The sequence below is a fragment of the Eretmochelys imbricata genome, chromosome 25, assembly GCF_965152235.1.
Source record: "Eretmochelys imbricata isolate rEreImb1 chromosome 25, rEreImb1.hap1, whole genome shotgun sequence".
In the NCBI taxonomy this organism is placed as follows: Eukaryota; Metazoa; Chordata; order Testudines; family Cheloniidae; genus Eretmochelys; species Eretmochelys imbricata.
Window position 1 is genome coordinate 6596983 of NC_135596.1, and position 20827 is coordinate 6617809.

Sequence of the window (20827 nt, forward strand, 5' to 3'; positions counted from 1 at the left end):
GCCTTTGGCTTGGGCAGTAGTAGGATGGAAAATTGCCTGGGGAAAACCGGGCAGTGGTGTCTTTTGGGTTGAGCCAGTACTGCCCAAATGCCCCAGTCCAGCAGAGGAGAGGTTAGCAGAAGGGTCCTGTTCACCATGAGCCTTTGCGAAAGAGGGAGGATGTTAGGCCTCTATCTTCAGAGGTGTGTCGGCACCTAACTCTCATTGATTTCTAGTCCTTTGAAGGTCTAGGCTGTAGTCCCTATCATCCAGCAAAAGTCTAGGGTTGGTGATTTTGTCCATGTTTACATTCTCTTTGCAGTGTCAAGTGGATCCTTCACTTTCCGTCCTCAATTATCACATAGCTGTTAAAAATCTGCTGCGTTCCACACTAGAGATGGCTGCGTTTCAGGGGTGGGTGGAGTGATCCAGCATGCTGGAGACAGTAGTTTGCATTGGTTCTAAGCAGGTTCAAGGGGGCTTTGTTCACTACAGGTAACCCCTGGGACTGGGAGAACTAAAACAGAATGAGGTGAGAGGCCAAGACCTGTTGTGTGAGAGCCTGGTGTAGATGGCTGGGTTCACTGATCCCTGGGATGGTCTGTTTTCTGTGGGCCTGTCACGCAGCAACGGGTGAGAGAAAAGCTCCTTTGAATGGGACTGTAACCCCCCATAAATGGCAGTGAGCCTTGAGGACCAGGGCAGTTCCTGCCACTACCACTTAACTCACCCTTCAGTGTCAAGGTGATGCCCCCACTTTACATGTCCAGCAGTTATGGTGGTCCTGACAGAACAAGAAGCAATGATCTCAAGTTGCAGTGGGGGAGGTCTAGGTTGGATATTAAGAAACACTATTTATTTCACTAGGAGGGTGGTGAAGCACTGGAATGGGTTACCTAGGGAGGTGGTGGAATCTCCATCCTTAGAGGTTTTTAAGGCCCTGCTTGACAAAGCCCTGGCTGGGATGATTTAGTTGGTGTTGGTCCTGCTTTGAGCAGGGGGTTGGACTAGATGACCTCCTGAGGTCTCTTCCAACCCTAATATTCTATGATTGTATGAATGATACCATGGAGCACTCAAGAACTGTGTTACATTACAGAACCTTTTGTAGCTGCTGCAAGCCTCAGTGTTGGCTCAGCCAGAGTCAATCCCAGGATGGGGTGGGATGCCAGCCCCCGCCTTGCCCCTGATAGCACTTAAGGATTCCCACAGTCCAACCCAGGGCAGTGGTGCAGGAATAATTTGTATAGTGATGGTGCTGAGAGCCATTGAACCAAACTGTAAACCCTGTATATTATGGAAGCCACTTCAATTCAGAGGGTGCGGCCACACCCCTAGTTCCAGCACCTGAACCAGGGAGTAAGGGGAGAGAAGCTTCTGCCACTGGCTCCCCTTTTACTTTCTACTTCTCTGCCCCCCCACCCCCTTGTGGCGTCTGCAAAATGCTGAGGTTATGCTGAATGAAAGAGAAGCTCCCTGGGCGTGTTAATCCTCCCTGTGTTCCTCTGTTTACTGGACTGTTTCTATGTACTGTGTATCGGAGACAGCAGCCACTGTAAAGGAGCTTAGAGCTGGGGAGTGAGGGGGGAGAGTTTGAAGAGATCAAGCATTTCAGGATTGCACAAAGGCTCCTCCTATCTAGCCCACGTGTTCACTGGGCCAGGGGCTCTCACCTTATGCAGAACCACTGAGTTTCTCCTAAGAGTTGTGGGGCAAGTGCTAGCTCATGAGAGAATTCATGCACACTGAGGGGCCCTTCCAAATGCTGATACCCATAATCCTTTGCCTTGCTTTAGTACCTTCTATCCATGCATTGGTCATTACAGAGTGCTCTCTCGCGCGCTCTCTCTCTCTCTCCTCGGAGCACTGTTCAAGCATTTGGCCCCTTGACAGGTTTTTTTTTCCCAGCTGTAAAATTGGTGTTGGTGAAAATTGTGTTGGTGAAAGTTAGGACTAGACCCCATGAGTCCTGGCTCCCATTCTGTAGCTGGTGCACACATCTTCCTGTACTGTCTCATGTCATCTGTCTAGAATAGATAACTGATACTTATCTAGCCCTCACCATAATATCTGAGCAGTTCAGCATCACTCTCCACATTCCTGTAAGGAGAAGGGGAAGTATTATTCTCACTTTACAGATGGACAACTGAGGCATAGCATTGGTGGTGTATCCTGCCCAAGATTGTGCAAGGAGTCTGTGGCTGAGCTGGGAATTGAGCCCAGATATTCTGAGGCCCAGCGCTCTGTCCATTAAACCATCCTTCCTACTATTACTGTGGTGGAGGTGGAGTGGTTTGAAATGCAGCATTGCTCTGTCATGGGGCAGGGTTCTGCTCCTCGAAAGGCCAGCCAACACCTCATGGAAAATTATACCCGGTAGGAGCAATTGTGCTCATATCTCCCCTGCATTCCTCTCCTCGTCATTCTACTGGGGACACAGTTTCACAGCAGCTGTCACAAGGAGAGGGTTATTGCTACTTCTGGTGGGCACCAAGAGCTGTGTCTGAGTAATTCAGTCACAACGAGTCAGAAATGAGACCTGTGCACTTAATATTGGATACCCACGCTGCTTAGCTGTGCCTGAATCTCATGGCTTTCTGTTCAGTTGTCTGCCTCTTAAAGGCAAACTAAAACAATTAGCTCCAATACATTCAGAGAGCTAAATGTTTATTCTGGAAGGAGATGGGTGAAATGGGAGTTTAGATCTTTTTGGAAACATACCCCACTGAATTCTCTGCCTAACCAGGCTCAGGGGTGATACCATATGAATCCTTTAACACATTTCTAAGGTGTATGCCTGCTTGGCACTGGCTGTGGTAATATAAACCCTGTATTATGGTGCAGCTTCCTTTAAAAGCCTCTGGGTGTTGGTTGTGTGCTGCATCTTTGATATTCAGGCCACTTAGTGAGGTGCTAAATGTGAGGCACCCAGCTTTGGCTGAAATTTCCTTGAGTAAATAAGCCTCCTTGTAATTTATATTCTGAAGGACGGTTCCCCTTCCCAGCTCCAGTTCATGGCTCTGTGAACAGCAGCCTCCTCTTGCTCAGCTGTGTGCATCAAGCACCGTGCTGAGGAGAACCTTTTCGGACTGGCTCACAAATCCATGCCTTCTGCCAGAGAGGTTGTGCAGAGCAGTAAGGGGCAGAGGGAAGGGTGATAGGCTTGTGCAAAAAGCGTGTTTTGGCTTTTAAAGTCAGAGATGCTTTAGGCTGTAATAATAATCCCTAGGTTTTCCTTTCCCTAGACTGCAGGTGTATGACATGCACACTCCAGTGGTCCTGCTGAGCTGGATGATAATGATTCACATTTCCTGCTCGTGCAGAAAATAAATACACAGCTTTAACGTGACTCTAATTCTCTCCCAACACACAGATTTTAGGTAATCTCACTGCTTCAGTTTCCACTGTGGCCCTTCCTCCTTTAAACAGGTGGAGAGGGACAAGGCATTTTCCCCTACCTCCTACCCTGGTCACCTGCCAGCCAAGCACCAGGAGGTACTGTGCTCTCAGCCTGGAGGTGCCTTCTGCTGTTTCTGTTGTTCATTGCAAAGGAACGCAGGCCAACTTCTTCAGAAGTTCCAGCCTGTGAGTTCTAATGGCAATAGGGGGACAGAGTTAGGAAGAAAATGCTGTCGGGCAATATTGCATCTTGTGTTCGCTGTCTCGGACCATCTCCCTAGCAGCAAGTGGGCGCTCTCGCAGTGTATGGACACAATACTGTATACATATGCATATCCAGTAAAAGGCAGTATAAAAATAACCAGTACCAGCGTTGCTAGAGTCGCTGGCTTTTGAAGGGGAGAGGTTCCTATTTCGGTATGGGGTTGATGAGTCTGTTTCTGACGCTCCATGTAGAATCTTCGTGACTTACCTAAAATAAGGCACAATTTTTTAACAGTGAGCGTAATTAACCGTTAGACCAATTGGCTGTGGGGCATTCTCCATCACTTGCAATCTGGATTTAAAGACTGGCTATCTTGTAAGAGAGATGCTCTAGCTCAGCCAGAAGGTATGGACTTGATGCAGAGATTATAGGGGGTGGATCTCTGGCTTGCTACATGCAGGAGGTCAGACTAGATGATCCCTTGTGGCCTTGGAATCTGAATGTTGCCCATGCCCACTAGCTGAAAAAAGGGTTGTTTATGCTAGTGGCTTTTTAACTGGAGTGAACCAAAGGGGAGGAGGCTAGAGGCAGCCCTGGCTTCTTATGGCTGACATCTTCAGGCACTGAGCTCAGCTCTGTGGGACAGGAGGCGGAGGGGACCTGGACTTCCAGCCCAATGCCAGGGAGGCCGTGACTAGCAAGAAGCAACTATAAACTGAGGACACTGGCCACGATTTTCCAAAGTGACGGGCGATTTTGGGAGCCTACTGGAGACACCTTAAAGGTGTCTTCCAAAATATGCTGAGAGCCCTCTAATCAGGCCCCTTTCAGGCTTTTCTTGCTGGACACCTAAAATCCCACCATCAACCTCAGCCTGGACCAGTCCACACAAGAGATCCACTTCCTGGACACTATGGCACTAATAAGCGATGGTCACATAAACACCACCCTACACCGGAAACCTGCTGACCACTATCTACATGCCTCCAGCTTCCATCCACACCACACCACATTCCGTTGTCTACTACCAAGCTCCACGATACAACCACATTTGCTCCAACCCCTCAGACAGAGACAAACACCTACAAGATCTCTCTCAAGTGTTTTGACAACTACAATACCCACTTGCTGAAGTGAAGAAACAGATTGACAGAGCCAGAAGAGTACCCAGAAGTTACCTACTACAGGACAAGCCCAACAAAGAAAACAACAGAACACCACTAGCTGTCACCTTCAGCCCCCAACTAAAACCTCTCCAGCACATCATCAAGGACCTACAACCTATCCTGAAGGATGACCCATCACTCTCACAGATCTTGGGAGACAGGCCAGTCGTTGCTTACAGACAGCCCCCCAACCTGAAGCAAATACTCACCAGCAACCACACAACAAAAACACTAACCCAGGAACAGAGTACTTGTGGCACCTTAGAGACTAATCAATTTATTTGAGCATAAGCTTTCGTGAGCTACAGCTCACTTCATCGGATGCAAACTGTGGAAAGTGTAGAAGATCTTTCATACACACGATCCATCGTCTACAGCCAAGCTCTGCGACACAACCGCATTTGCTCCAACCCCTCAGACAGAGACAAACACCTACAAGATCTCTGTCAAGCATTCTTACAACTACAATACCCACCTGCGGAAGTGAAGAAACAGATTGACAGAGCCAGAAGAGTTCCCAGAAGTCACCTACTACAGGACAGGCCTAACAAAGAAAATAACAGAACGCCACTAGCCATCACCTTCAGCCCCAACTAAAACCCCTCCAACGCATTATTAAGGATCTACAACCTATCCTGAAGGATGACCCAACACTCTCACAAATCCTGGGAGACAGGCCAGTCCTTGCCTACAGACAGCCCCCCAACCTGAAGCAAATACTCACCAGCAACCACATACCACACAACAGAACCACTAACCCAGGAACGTATCCTTGCAACAAAGCCCGTTGCCAACTGTGCCCACATATCTATTCAGGGGACACCATCACAGGGCCTAATCACATCAGCCACACTATCAGAGGCTCGTTCACCTGCACATCCACCAATGTGATATATGCCATCATGTGCCAGCAATGCCCCTCTGCCATGTACATTGGTCAAACTGGACAGTCTCTACGTAAAAGAATAAATGGACACAAATCAGATGTCAAGAATTATAACATTCATAAACCAGTCGGAGAACACTTCAATCTCTCTGGTCATGCGATTACAGACATGAAAGTTGCAATTCTTCAACAAAAAAACTTCAAATCCAGACTCCAGCAAGAAACTGCTGAATTGGAATTCATTTGCAAATTGGATACAATTAACTTAGGCTTGAATAGAGACTGGGAGTGGCTAAGTCATTATGCAAGGTAACCTATTTCCCCTTGTTTTTTCCTACACCCCCCCCCCCCCCAACGTTCTTGTTAAACCCTGGATTTGTGCTGGAAATGGCCCACCTTGATTATCATACACATTGTAAGGAGAGTGGTCACTTTAGATAAGCTATTACCAACAGGAGAGTTGGTTTGTGTGTGTGGTGGGGGGGTGTGTGTGTGAGAGAGAGAACCTGGATTTGGGCTGGAAATGGCCCAACTTGATTATCATACACATTGTAAGGAGAAAAAAAGAAAAGGAGTACTTGTGGCACCTTAGAGACTAACCAATTTATTTGAGCATAAGCTTTCGTGAGCTACAGCATCCGATGAAGTGAGCTGTAGCTCACGAAAGCTTATGCTCAAATTGGTTAGTCTCTAAGGTGCCACAGGTACTCCTTTTCTTTTTGCAAATACAGACTAACACGGCTGTTACTGTGTAACCCAGGAACCTATCCTTGCAACAAAGCCCGTTGCCAACTGTGTCCACATATCTATTCAGGGGACACCATCATAAGGCCTAATCACATCAGCCACACTATCAGAGGCTCGTTCACCTGCACATCCACCAATGTGATCTATGCCATCATGTGCCAGCAATGCCCCTCTGCCATGTACATTGGCCAGACCGGACGGTCTCTATGTAAAAGAATAAGTGGACACAAATCAGACGTCAACAATTATAACATTAAAAAACCAGTCGGAGAACACTTCAGTCTCTCTGGTCACTCGATTACAGACCTAAAAGTCACAATTCTTCAACAAAAAACCTTCAAAAACAGACTCCAATGAGAGACTGCTGAATTGGAAGTAATTTGCAAACTGGACACCATTAAATTAGGCTTGAATAAAGACTGGGAGTGGATGTATTCTTACACAAAGTAAAACTATTTCCCCATGTTTATTCTCCCCCCCCCCCCCCCCCGTTCCTCACACGTTCTTGTCAACTGCTGGAAATGGCCCACCTTGATTATCGCTACAAAAGGTTTTTTTTATTTCCTCTCCTGCTGGTAATAGTTCACCTTACCTGATCACTCTCGTTACAGTGTGTATGGTAACACCCATTGTTTCATGTTCTCTGTGTATATAAATCTCCCCACTGTATTTTCCACTGCATGCATCCAATGAAGTGAGCTGTAGCTGACGAAAGCTTGTGCTCGGATAAATTTGTGAGTCTCTAAGGTGCCACAAGTCCTCCTGTTTTTGCTAAAATCACTAGTCACTTGGGAAACCCTTGGCTGCGGCTAGTCATGTGTGAATATTGCTACTCCCTGTTGCCGTAGGCAGCGCAAGGGTCCGCGCTGCTGTGTGTTCCCATCTGTCCCTTCTCTCGCTCAATAAAGACATTGTTTATTGACAACTTCCCTCTTGCTCTGATGGTTACTAGCCAGGAGACGCCTAACTGCGTCTGGGGAGGTCAAGGTCACGTACGGGTCTGTCATCCATGCTTCATGGGGCGTGGGTTGGGCTGAGATAGAGGGCACCCAGCATTCTGTGTCCAGCTGTTACAGATAACTGAGTGATGTAAATAACAGTGCACCCTGAGAGGGAGATCTCTGGACAACAGGGATTGCTTCCTCCTTACAACCTTTAGGGTACCAGACACCCCAGCTGAGGTGGGAAGGAGGTAGGCCATGGCCTGGGACCACACAGAGCTGTGGGGAGGTTGCTAGTAGCAGGTGAGGAGTTCTGCCTCCTTCAGGGGCAGTGTGACTCCGAATTGTCCCAAGCCAGGGCAGTGTGAGAACTCCTTTTGAGCAGCCTGGAAACGGGCAGAGCTTGCTAGGCTGGTCACGCATGAGCATTATGCCGCACTACAGTTGTTATAAACCAGATCGGTGCCAGGGCTTGGGAGTGATGTGTGTGAACATCCCTGACCCCCATTCAGGAAAAACAGAGGAAATTTCGCCATCAGAACTGTAGCAAATCTAGAACTTGGACTGAGAATCTGCCGCCCTTCAAATAAATGAATTTCCAAGTCCTGTTGATGGTGAAGGTTCCACCAGCAGCCCCAGCTGTGCAGCATCCCCTTCCCCAGCTGTAGGCCAGCAGGCAAGTTTCCCATATCTTAGCTTTCCATCTCGGAGTACATCACAAGCCATCGCTGATTCACCCTTCCTCCTCCTCTGCGGGATGAAAACATTATTACTTGAGATTTATGGATGAAAGGAGCTGTTTGAGATTGAAGAATTGTTATCTCCATTGTATGGATGGGGAAACTGAGGCACGAAGCAGGAAAAGTGACTTGCCTGAGGTGACACAAATGGGTCAGGCTGGAATGGAGCCCAGGAATCCTGTGCTCTAGCCACTTGGTTGCTCGCGTTGGAATTGTAACTAAATCCATTTTGTGCATTATCTACCATTGGGCACCGTCTCGGGGCTCTGTAAGGGCCCTGTATTGATGTGGGGAGACTAGGGTCATGCCCTTACTGCTCCCTGAGATTTGCAATCAAATCCAGCTCAGTCCTAGAGGCAGCAGCAGCAGGAGAACTGCTCCCTCCCTAGGGTGTTGTTCCTTTGAGGCATGGGAGGGGGAGGCTGTGGCTCAGTGAAGGTTGTTTGCTGTCAGATGTTACAAACCAGGAAAAGACCCCAGTGCCATGGGACTAGACAGACCCCTGGGGGCAGCGTTGGCCATCCTTAGTGTAACATCAAGCAAAAACTAATCCTCTGGTGTAACTGGAGCCTTGAGGTAAATAAAGGGACTGGGGTGTTCAAAGGAGCTCCCTTATGCTCTCTGAGGTCTCGGGATCTGCCTCGCAGGGGCTGCATGTAAACTTGTGAGTGTGTATTACATGTCCCCAGTACACAGAGGGTACGGGTCTGTTACAGCACCAGCTATGGAGTCCAGCTTTTTAGCTGCAGGTGCAGAGACTCCTGCGTTCAGTTCTGGAGGTGCCCGGTTCCATCCCCAATGGCTTGGCCATAAGGGAGGCTATTGTGCTTGGGTTTTCTAAATGGAGCGGTCTCTTGGGGAACCTTGCCCTGGGGCTATCTAAGGGCGGACATCCCAATTGCTGCTCGTTTTGTGCTGACTGCCGCAGGCAGCAAGCCAGAGTTCTGCAGAGCCTAGCAGTCCCTTTGTTCCCATGCCCCTCTGAGTATCCTGGAGTGGGAATGAAGCCAGGGGGGTAGCCCCATGGGGCTCCAAGCTCGTGTGTGGGTGCACCTGCAGTGTGGGTCTGTGCAGGCTGTCTCCCCAGAGGAGCTCCGTTACCATAGCAAGTAGCCATTCTGCTCCCACTGGGCCCCGGGGCTCCAGAGAAGCGATGGTTCATTAGTAGTAGTAATGTGGTAATTACAGCAGTGCCTGAGGGCCCTGTTGTGCCAGGTGCTGTACAAACACAGAGCAGCAGATGTGCTTTAAGGAAGATGCCCTGCTCCGTTCTCATCTTGGGCTGCTGTTTGCGGTGTCCTGGCTTTGGGGCTTGTGTCCCATTTTGAGACAGAGATGTGAGGTCAGGCCAAGGCTCATCTGCTATTGTACAAGACCCTCTGCTGCTGGAGGAGCAGGAAACCCCCCTCCCTCCCTGCTGCAGATGTTTGCAGTCGTGCGTCGATAGTTCCCGGTGAGCTAACGGCCATGCCCAGACTTTGTCAGCTGCGCAGGGCACCTTGATAACACTTGCTGGGGACTCCGCCAACTTCCATGAAATGCAATAGATTGTACCTTCACGTGAAGTACCTTCACGTACTTGTTGGAGAGATGTGGCCTGGAAAGACTACAGGTCCCAGCATGCATTGCTTCCATCCTGAGAGAACATTGGACATGGGGCCCTCTCAGTTCCCAGCGCCTTACTGGTCACCTGAAAAACATGTAGCTTCCAAATAGCAAGTGAATCCGAGTGCTCTGCCTTGGGGATAAAGAACTGCAGCATGCCCTGTCACTAACTGTACAGAGACAGTTCCTTGTTACGGGCCGAGGGAACAAAGATCTCCCCGTTCACTTGCTCTGTCAACCACCTGACCCGCTGGGGTTGCTTTTAAAAATAAGAGCTTGCTAGAGAATTTGGCTTGTTCCCAGCCTCCTGTGTTTGACACATGGGGGTTGTTTGTAAGTTTCACTCACTCCCAATGTTATTTCTCTCATCTCTTTCTACAGGAAAGAATCTCTACACGAATGAATACGTAGCTATAAAATTGGTAAGTTTCTTTTCCTTCCCTCTCACTGTGCTGTCCAGATTAGCTAGTGTTTCAGAGCCTGGCCTTTGACTAATCAGTTAAAACTGCTCTAGCTGAGCCAGTTGTTACATAGAGGCTATGTAAGATGCGTTAAGTGATGGTTGAGAACCTAGTGCATGCAAAGCAATTAATGCAGTTACCAAGCCATGAGGTTTGGGCGTGAGAAGCATGTGGCTCTGAGTCGGGATCAGCTTGAACATGGCAACTCCAGAACTTTCCTAGTGTCTGTCCACTATACACTAGCCATCTCTACAATTGGTACCAACAGGGAGTCTCAGCAGAGAGACCAAGAGTGAAAGGTCAGGATGAGACACACCCAGAGAGCTTCAGTATCCTCTCCTAGGTTCCCATCGGCACCTTTCACCAGCACTGCATTTCTTGCCATGCCATCTGGGACAAGGCCACCTCCTGCTCAGCCTCCCCTTGCATTGGCGTAGCAGCAGAGGGAGCAGGCAGCCTGTTGCTGTCTCCCTTCCTGCAGTCTCCTCCCATCACAAGGTGTCTAACAAACTCACCTGTGGAAGCTGCATTTCTCTGCTTGGAGCAGCACTCCACTGTTGGGGCTGGTGCCAGCCTGTATCTGGAGTGCAGGCCAGGAAGGGTGGGGGGAATGGGCCCAAGTCCACATACCCCAGAACTGGTATCGTGGGGTAGATGTGCCGAGAAGGGTAGAGAAACCTGGCATGGCAGAGCCTTCCACTCAGCAGCAGTAACTCAAGTGTCCCTTTGTAGCTCAGGTTTGTGAGTGAGTGGGAGACTGGGGTGGGGGATGAAAACCCCACCTGTTTGCGGAGCTCATGGAACTGCTCCTGTGTGAGGCGCTCCAGCCTCTGAGCCGGTGCAGTCCTAGCTGCACAGACATTGCCCCTCACTGCATCCTAATCTGAGCCTTCCCCCTCGTCCGGTGTAATTGGCTGTGTTCTCTCTGCGTGGCACTTCCAGGGTTCCCCGGAGGGGATGGCTAAAGCATGGGGCATTGACCTAATTCTCCTCCCGAGGCAACTGCTGGTGAAACTCCCCAAAGCACCAGCTGACCCCGAGGGTTTTAGGAACTCTCACCCCATGTGCCCGAGCTGTCCGGTGGCAAATCCCCATGTGCCCGGCCCCCACTGTGGGGAGTGCATTGCAATAAAACCGTTTGGGCATCGAACACACTGGCTTCGAGCAGCCACGTGGACTTGCCACTCAGCTCAGGGCTTTGGGAAGGAAGCAACTGTACGGCGCAGTTTGCCACAGACCAGTCGCGTGCCCAGTGTGAGCCAGATGTATCCCAGAGAGGCCTTAAATGAAAGGCTGGACAGAATACAGCATCCCTGAGGTTCCTGGTGCTAAAAGAGATTCTGTCGGAAGGAGGGTCCCAGGGGCAGGTTTCCTGCTTAGTTATTCTGCCTCTTGGCCCATGGTGCCAGAAGTGAGTGGGATTGCCAAGGTACAGATTCTCCAGCCTTTCCCCTCCCTCCCTGCCCCAAAAGTGACTGAGCAGAAACAAAGTCGGAGGAGAGAGATCATCATCTCCAGCCCGGAGTATCCATTAACCACGGCCCCTTTGCACCACCCTGGCTTTCGCGTAACTGAGGCCTTCTGCTTTGTGGTGATGCTGGTCCCTCGTTGGGATGATTTCCTGCCATGTCCATTCTCTCTCACGCAGGGACCTACGTTCTCTCCCCTGTGTCATTCTATGGTTTCGTTTCATTTCCTGTAAATTAAGAAAATTGCCCAATGGATCAGATGTCCACCCCTGAGGGTTGGTCTCCATTTCATGCCAACTTCCCATAGAGCAGACCCCTTCTCTGCTCTGTAATGAACGTTTGGGTGAGCTGTAAAATGTGCCCCAGCCATTTGCCTTGCCTGAAGTCGGGGCGTCTGAAGCAAGCAGCCCTTCCTGAGACCCTGCATGGCCCCCTCATTTGCTCATCTCCTCTCTCTTTCTCTCACTTCCCTCAAGGAACCGATAAAATCACGAGCCCCACAGCTGCATCTGGAATATCGGTTTTACAAACAGCTCGGAAATGCAGGTAAGGAGCAGCTGTGTGTGCCAAGCGCTGGGGAGGGGCCCAGCTGGCCTGGAAGGACAGGAGTGGGGGTGTGTGTGCGCAGCTCTCATTGTAACCATGACGCTGCAGCTTTGCCCTCCATCCCCAGCCTAAGCTGCTGAGGCCCATCTGCTCGGCTGACAAAAGCAGGTTTTCCATGCGCTTCTCATCTTTGATCCCCTTTGTTTTCATTTCTGTGCTAGTGTCGGGATGCTGCTGAGCTGCCTCGGGTCATCTGGGACCCTCCTCCCCCTGCACCCCCCCTCCCAAAGAGCAGGGTGTCCTGCTCCCCAGGTGATGGGGCTGGGTGGGGGGTGTCACCCCTCCAAGCTGGGACTGACCCTGGGACTCCTGGTGCAGGGGAAGGTGGGAAAGTGTGTCTCAGCCAGGAGGAGAATGGTGGCCACTGAGTGCCAGCAGCCTCTGTTCCTGGTCCATGGGTGGAGTCCTGTGGGGTTCAGATCCTGCTAACGCCCTTTTGCCATGTCCCAGCTCCTTCCGGCCAGCGCCAGAGGGCTGGATGGTGTTTGGATTGTCAGACGGGTCACTGGGAAGGGTCATCTCCTTCCCCCAAAACAAACCTCAGGAACCCGGTGTGCATCAGATGTGCTTCCATCTCCCTGCAACACAGGATCCAGAAACTGAACTTGTCGTTCGTCCCCCCCCCCGACCCCTCGCGTCCCCAAGTCTTCCAGCACTGGAGTAGAAGGGATTGGTTGTGGATTGGGAGTGAGGGGCATCGCAGAGCTGGGGGGAGGGGGGGGGCTCAGGGCTGGAATAGCAGGGGCTGTGGGTCAGAAGTCAGGGCGTTGTCATTATGCACAGGGTGCATTGCTCAGTGCCTGGCTGCTGTCTTTCTGGTTCTACCTTGTCAGGCTGTTTTTCACAGAAACAAACTTCCCCCCGACACCTTGGGGCAGAGGGCCAAGTCCTGTTAACCCGCTTGTAAAAATGGCATGAGGGCCCCTAGTGAGTGCCAGGAGTGCCAACATCCATCCCGGCCCAGGTTTCACCCCCAGCTGAGACCAGCCTCTTCCCCTCCTCCCTGAACAGGGCAGCTTGTGCCTCTCCGGCAGGGTGAGAGCGTGGGGAGAACCCAACCCTGCTCAGGAATAATGCAGCAGAGTAGTTCTGGGGGTGCAAGGGAGGGGCAACCCCCCGCTCCCCGGGCAGGACATTAATTGGGAATCGTTAGCAAGGGGGAAAGCGTTTGTTGCCTCGGTAACCCCCAGCATTGGCTGCTATTCCAGTACTAGCCGCACCTCCCTGGTACCGAGGTTACCCAGCAGCGTCCACGCCCTGGATTTCTCCAGCCCCCTGCGTCTGGCCTTAGATGCCGTCTGGCCGGGGTGTGGCCGCTGGGAGGGAAGGGATTTTCCCGTCTCTGCTGCAGCTCGGCGCTGACTCCTCCACACTTGCTCTTGCAGAAGGAATTCCTCAGGTGTATTACTTTGGGCCCTGTGGGAAGTACAACGCCATGGTGTTGGAGCTGCTGGGACCCAGCCTGGAAGACCTGTTTGACCTGTGCGATCGGACCTTCACGCTCAAAACCGTCCTGATGATAGCGATCCAGTTGGTAAGCATGGTGCCCACGATGCAGCTGGGAAGCATGGCACGCCCTGCCGTCCAATCCCCAGTGACCAGTTTGCCCCCAGAGGAGATGCCTCAGGGGCCCAGCCAGAATGTACTGTGGGGAGCTTAGGCAGGGGGGAAGGAAGAAAGAGGCAAAAGCACCCAGTGTGTAACGTTCTTATTGGGGGTGCAGTCAGGGTTTGGCAGGCGGCTTCCGGGCAGGAGATCAGTAGGCTGCATGTTCCGCACCAAACCGAACAGCCCTGGAGGGAGGAGAGCAACTGGGGGGATCCAAGAGCAGGAGGGAATCCTTAGGAGACAGGTGGGCTGACTGGAAACTCTTGCTGGGGAGCCCCATCTCAGGAAGTCTTACCTCACAGGATGCCTGTGTTGAATTGGAGACAGTGTAGCCTAGTGGGTAGAGCGCTGCACCGTGACTCGGGAGGCCTGGGTTTTATTCCTGGTTCCACCGCTGGCCTGTTGGGCGACCGTGGGCAAGTCATATCTCTCCGTGCCTCAGTTTCCAGGGATAGTGGCCCTTTATTTCTCTGGGAACTGCAGGTAGGTTCATGTTGCTCAAAAATCCCAGGTGTTGGCAGGAGTCTGCAGCAAATCCAGGCTCAGAACCCATGTGTCTGACAGACCTGGTCCAGCCTGCCCTTTGTGGGGAGCTACAGTCCACGGAGACTACACCTCCCAGCCTGCACTGCTCCATGGGGGCAGCCTCCAGCTCAGGATGGAGCATGGCATGGGAACCAGAGTCCTGGCAGGCTGCAGCTGGTTCTGGTTTAGGCGCACTAGGTGCAGCATGTGGCCTTCTGGTGACCTGCCAGCTTGGCCCTGGGTTCGCTGGAGGTGTTTCCTGGAGTCTGTAAGGCTCCACCCCTAAAAACAATACCTTGCTTGGGTTTTAAAATGTAATAAGGCCAAGCTCTTATGCAGCACCTTTCATGGTTAGGTCCCAAAGCGCTTCAGGGTGTGTGTGTTTGTCCTCCTGGCCCTGGCAGGGCTGTTAAGTGGAGAACTGAGGCACACAGCCGCTCGTCCAAGGTCGCTTGGGAAGGCTGTGGAAAAGCAGGGAATTGGATCCCGAGCCCCACAGGCTTAGCTAGTGCCCTGACCGTCCTTCCTCGCCTGGAGCTGGCTGGACGGGTGGGGATCCACCGGGCCTGATTCTGAGAGCCAAGCAGAGTGGCTGCTGGCTTTAGCAGAGTTACCTTGGCTTGAGATGGGGTGAGAACAGAACGGGGCCCAGCAGGTCTGGAGTGAAAGGCCGGGCATTGTCCATGCTGGCAGAGCAAGCCCACTCACAACTTCCCGCTGACGCCAGCCCCTCCCCCCACAGATCACGCGAATGGAGTACGTTCACACCAAAAGCCTGATCTACAGAGATGTCAAGCCGGAGAACTTCCTGGTGGGGCGGCCGGGCAGCAAGCGTCAGCACACCATCCACATCATTGACTTTGGCCTGGCCAAGGAGTACATCGACCCCGAGACCAAAAAACACATCCCCTACCGAGAGCACAAGAGCCTGACGGGGACGGCGCGATACATGAGCATCAACACGCACCTTGGGAAAGGTACCGTGCCCGGCTATCACTGGCACTGCCCAAGGGAGAGTGAGACTGGGGGTGGATAATTCAGTGGCTCCCGCACTGCTCCAGCCCCGGGTTTCCCTGGCTCTGTGCCGAGGGGCAGCTGGAGGGGAGGCAGGTCTGTGGGGGAGCCTGTCCTGCTCCACCGGGGTCTTGCCTTTGCTGGTGTCTGCCCCAGGAATGTTCCTGTCCCCCCGTATTGCTCTGGATAAAGGGCCCCTGCGAGAGAGATGCCTGCAGCTAGGGGGGCGTTTGCTTCAGACAGCGAGGTGTCATGGGCCGGGGTGGCTAGGTCTGCAGCCGAGTGCACTTCGAGCACGATGCTAGGGAGCACTAGCGCCCGAGCACCAGTGAGCTCAGGCCGCTGGCTGCTGGACCCTGCCGCCACTCAGATCTGCGCTGCCGTGGGCAGGACGGGGGTTGCCTCTGTGCAAGTCCACGCAGCGTCACAGCCTCTCCAGGACCAGGGCAGGAGAGTCCATGAGGCGCTCAGCCTGCTGTCGCTCACCTCATTCACCCCAGTGAAACCCAGCCGCTAATGCCATGCACCCAAGTCTGGCTGCCTCTAGCGCCCGTCTCCTGGTCCTGGTGGAGCGAGCGAGCTCCCCAGAGCCTGGTCTCATTCTGTGCCAGCCCTGGGCCCCCCCGGGAGCCCAGATGCCGCAATACTCAGGGTTACGTGGCCCTCAAAAGCCCCTTTGTTCGGCTTTTGCTTTGTCCGAGCAGCTCAGCAAGTCTGGGCCTCGCTCGCTCTCGTGAGCTGCCCTGGGCTCCTTGCACTGAAGGAGCTGCCGCAGGGCGCGACGGGGTGGTGGTGCCGGGGGCAGGGCGCGGCGCGGGGCAGCTCTGCCCTCTGAGGGATCTGCCCATGGCACTTACTGTTTCCCTCTTCTGCCCAGAGCAAAGCCGTAGGGATGACCTGGAAGCGCTAGGGCACATGTTCATGTACTTCCTGCGGGGCAGCCTCCCTTGGCAAGGGCTCAAGGTAAGTGCCATCTGGCTGCCGTCCTTGCTGGGTGCTGAGCGAGTCTACGTGTCTCTCTCACATGGCTGGCAGGGGGGCGCGGATCCCACCCTGAGTTCGCGAGGGTGGATGGAGTAAAGTTAACAGGGGCCTGACAGCATCAACACACACTCGCGTGGGTGCTCTGGTTTGAGCCCAGGTGCCTGGCTGGGCGCTGTAGTATGGATTTAAATCGGGAAAATGTGAGTAATTGTCAATTTCAGCTACCCTCAGAAATGGGCCCAGACCAAAAAAAGCTCTTGATAGAACTGTCCAGAGAGGGTCCATCTACACCTCTCCCCCCGGTGGGCTGCCCTCACAGACAGCAGGGCCCCGATCCTGCCAACACTTACGCATGCCAGTCTGTTCCTCACATGGGTGTTTGCAGGATAGGAACCCGAAGGTTTCCCAAACTCAGTCCATCCGTCAGTCACCAAGCAGCGTAGTGCTGAGTTCACTCATCGGGTACCAGCCCCAGCTCCCGGGTTCCTTAAATCTGCAACAAGGAACCATTCGTATTTTAAATTTCCTTCTGTGTGGAAATTCCTGCTGGAGGTGCGGGGGGAGCTTGTGGCTCATGGGAGACTTGGCGGGGGAGGCTCAGAAGTGCTTGGTGTTGGCCAGCCTCCCAAAGCAGTCCAAGCCCTTAGGGCCGCTGCTCTCCCAGGGGTGAGACGGAGGCTGAGATGCACTGGCCGAGGGGTGGGGATTTCCAGGTCTGTTTCCTTCACTGTCGCTGTTTCTCCGTGGCCTTGGACCAGCCACTTGCTCGGTCTGTCCCCACGTTCCCCGGGGGCCGGGTGGCTGCTGAGGTATTGTCTTGCCCACAGTGGGGAGCTGAGGCTGTGCCGGAGAGGTGGCTATATTGCAGCGCAGATTGTTACGTGCATTGTGTTAGCCTTTCTCCGACGAATCCCGCTCCCGCCACGGTCAGGGCCCGCGGTGCTGGGCCTCAGGCTGGTGACTTACCAACCCGCCTGGTGGCTGGCCCTTCGGCCTGTTGGGCTACCAGGTGGGTTTGGTTTCCAAAGAGGCCCTGGTAACAAGCCAGTCGCCGCTGTTCCCCTCCTCACTCTCCTACGCTGTGTCCCTGGCTGTGCCCAGCGAGGTCTGCACGGCTGTGTCTCTGGGAGCTCGGCCCTGTCAGTCCCTGATTGCCGCCAGCCAGGCTCTCCCGCCTCATGCCATATGGTAGTCAGGGGAGTGGAATATGCACCCCCTCTCTGGCTGGTATCCCTGCTGCTCTGGGCATGACTGTCCTGCTGCCCAGTCTCCCCGCCTCTCCTGAAACCTGCGATGGCTCAGCGGGGTAGCCGGATGGTGGGGGTGGGAAGCCCAGTCAGCTCCTAAACCCTGGCTTAGGGTTTTGGCCAGTGTGCTCCTGCCAGGCCATCCGGGCGGGCGTGACGCTTGTCCACGGTGCCCTGCCGAGCTCTCGCCCATGCTCCCCGTTCTAGGCTGACACGCTGAAGGAGCGGTATCAGAAGATCGGAGATACCAAAAGAGCTACCCCCGTCGAAGTTCTGTGTGAAAACTTCCCAGGTAAGAGCACTGCTCAAGTTGGGAGAGCAGCGAGGGGCCGGCGGTCATGCCCGCATTAAATAGACCTGACAGCCAGAAGCTGGGAGGGGAAACTGAGGCACGGATGGGGACAGGACTTGCCCAAGGACACCCAGCAGGTCAGTGGCAGAGCTGGGATTAGCACCTGGGTCTCCTGAATCCCAGTCTGGTGTACTATATACTAAGCTATACTGCCACCTATGGGTTACTGCACAGCTCGGTCCCCTGCAACACCGTTCACTGCCGCCTCGCCCCCTCCTGCCCCACCTCTGAACCTGGGCTTGCTGGACTTCTCCCCCAGCCTTTGTCTGCTGCCACAGTGGGGTGGGGGGACGGAGTGGGGTAGGATCTCTCCCTGTGGCTGTTCCTTACAGCCGTCTCAGGGCTGCGTTTGTGCAGTTCGGTCCAACACCCTCCAGCCTCTGTGGGTATTTCCCTGCTGCCTCGTTCCTCCCCTGCGCCGGGTGCTCCCTCCGCACAGCTCGCGGGCCACACTGAGTCCGCTGTGCCTCCGCAGAGGAGATGGCGACCTACCTGCGCTACGTGCGGCGGCTGGATTTCTTCGAGAAGCCGGATTACGACTACCTGCGCAAGCTCTTCACGGACCTGTTCGACCGGAGCGGCTACGTCTTCGACTACGAATACGACTGGGCCGGGAAGCCGCTAGTAAGTGCTGCTGAATGGAGGTGGGGCAGGGGGAAGACCCCGAGTGCCCCTTGTGGGGAGGGGCTGGATGGCTGCCTCTGGCTCGAAGTACATGGGAGCAGCAGGCAGAGCTTGACTGGGTGTGATTACAGCTGCTTAGTTCCCCTCTGGCTCCTGAGAGGTTAGCTCCCCCCCATCCTCCTTTTAGTTCCTTTCCACGGCTCAGTCCCTTGTCTGCCCCCCACTCAGAACACACACATTGTCTCAGCCACTTGGACCCCAGGCTTTATTTTCATTCTAGTGGCGCCAGCCCAAACCAGTCCCATCCCAGCCCCCAGGAGTGAGATCTCTCCCCTCATAACATGAGCCACAATCCCGCCCTCCACATAGTCAGCCTGGGCCCTCCCCCAGCTCCCGGGCCCTCTCCCCACCGGATGGTAGTGAAAGCCCAAGGCACACATGGCCTGCATGGAGATTATGGGCCTTTCTTGATGATTTTTCCTCCTGGTGTCTTGATCTGCAGCCAACTCCAATCGGCACAATCCACAGCGACGTCCAGGTGCAGCCTCCAAACAGAGACAAAGCACAGCCACACACCAAACACCAGGTGAGCCGCCCACCTGCCTGCCCCCGGCCACGCTGGCCGGGCCAGGTCCCAGCGATAGAGCAGCTTGGCCATGGTGGGGCGGAACAAACCGATTCATAGGGGAAGCTGTGGGGAGGAGGGGTCCAGACATCATTAGCTATTCCTGTGGGGACTGGAAGGCTGAAAGGCAGGCCGGGCTCCTCTGCCCGATCCAGGAGAGACATTGGCTGGCCAGTCCCTTTCTCCGTGGCCAGAGGGAAGGTGGTGGTGTGGAGGTGCGGGGGAAATGGAAAGCCCTTAGGAGGGATATGGAGGATTCTTCAGAGAGGTGGGGCATAGCCCCATGAAAAGTGCAAGTCCATAGGGTTTCTTGCCTCTGCATCCCTGTCGCAGCCCTGCAAGCGCTACTGGGCCAGTGCTCTCGGTACTGGGCTGGCTCATGGGAGGCCTGGCTGCTTTGGGAGGACAGGGTGTTGGAGGCCCCAGTGCAGTTGGTACATGGCTGACCTGCTGTCAAGGCACCGGGGGCGTGGACGGCAAGGTGGGACCATGTGCGTCATGGAGCCCTGGCTGGGGATCAGTCGGGACCTTGTCCTCCTTGGGTTCGGCACTGACTAGAGCCCAGCACATGGGTGAGACCAGCTCACTGCTGACGGGCCTTCAGGCCAGTCTCAGAACCACCTCTTGGGTCTGTCCCAGTGCTGGTGTCACGCGATCCCAGTCCAGTTCCTTGAGCAGCGTCCGGAGAGCTGTGGCTTCCAGGACAGACTCCCATGTGACATCCCTGCCCCAATGCATGCCCAGGTCCTTGGGGTGACGGTGGAAAGGCCATGCTGGTGAGTCCAGAGGCCCTGAGCTGGTGTTGAGGCTGCCTTGGCAGAGTCCTACAACCCCCTGTGGTGGGCGAAGGGAATGGGGCTGTGTTGGGATCGCTGGTGCAGCCTGCCACACTGGAATCAGCTGGGCAGCCTGATTCTGTCGCCCCACCTGGGTGACCATGAAGGGGACTGTGGGAGTGCTCAGCTGGGTTAAACCAGCCATTCTGATGGGAGCTGGGCTGGCCGGCCGATTTGAGTCTCTCCATACTGCCCCATGGGGAGAGCCGCAGGTGATTTGATCTCGGCAGTCACCACTATGTGGAGGAGACCCAGCCTCTGTCTCTCTCTCTCTGTGGGGGGAAGGCGGGGTAGAGACATGGGTGAAGACAGCTCAGGTCTGGGAGACACCGCTGGGCTGAGTTGGAATCAGTTCGGTGGAGCCCAACTTTGCTGCTGGCAAGAGAACAGCACGTGGCAGCCTTGCCCTAGGAACCAGGAGCGCACTTTGCTGAGGCGGCTCTTCCCAGGGGCCAGTGAGGAATGGCCACGTGGAGAGGATGCCCTTGCTGGCTCTGCGTTGGGGTGGGGAGGGAACTTGGCCTGGCTTAGCTTCTAGGAAAGCAGGGTAGAGTCCCAGCTAACTGGCCTCCTGCTGTGATGCTCCCAGAAGATGGGACAGCCAAGGAAACCCATGGAGTGGGGAGGACATTAAAAAGTGTGACCGGGCTGAGCTCCAAGTAATCAGCGCTCTCTTGTGACTTGGTCTCATGCCCTGACAAAGGGGGTTTGATTCCAGGCGATGCTGCATGCTCAGGACTTAGTTTAAAAACTGCTCGTCCCCGAGTATGGGGGGACCAGCGGGTTTCACATCCAGCCTTTGTCAGGG

At 54.0% G+C, this 20827-nt stretch overlaps 1 protein-coding gene across 1 annotated transcript in view; it reads left to right on the forward strand.

Annotated features, from left to right (window-relative positions):
* The window catches only part of CSNK1G2 (casein kinase 1 gamma 2), a 94965-nt gene that overhangs the window by 66663 nt on the left and 7475 nt on the right, over window positions 1–20827 (forward strand). Inside the window, exons 3-10 of the mRNA XM_077842246.1 lie at window positions 10050–10090; window positions 12075–12144; window positions 13590–13738; window positions 15080–15314; window positions 16229–16314; window positions 17790–17874; window positions 18410–18558; window positions 19061–19144. Coding sequence (XP_077698372.1) covers window positions 10050–10090; window positions 12075–12144; window positions 13590–13738; window positions 15080–15314; window positions 16229–16314; window positions 17790–17874; window positions 18410–18558; window positions 19061–19144 — 899 coding nt within the window. The remainder of the gene's footprint in view (window positions 1–10049; window positions 10091–12074; window positions 12145–13589; window positions 13739–15079; window positions 15315–16228; window positions 16315–17789; window positions 17875–18409; window positions 18559–19060; window positions 19145–20827) is intronic.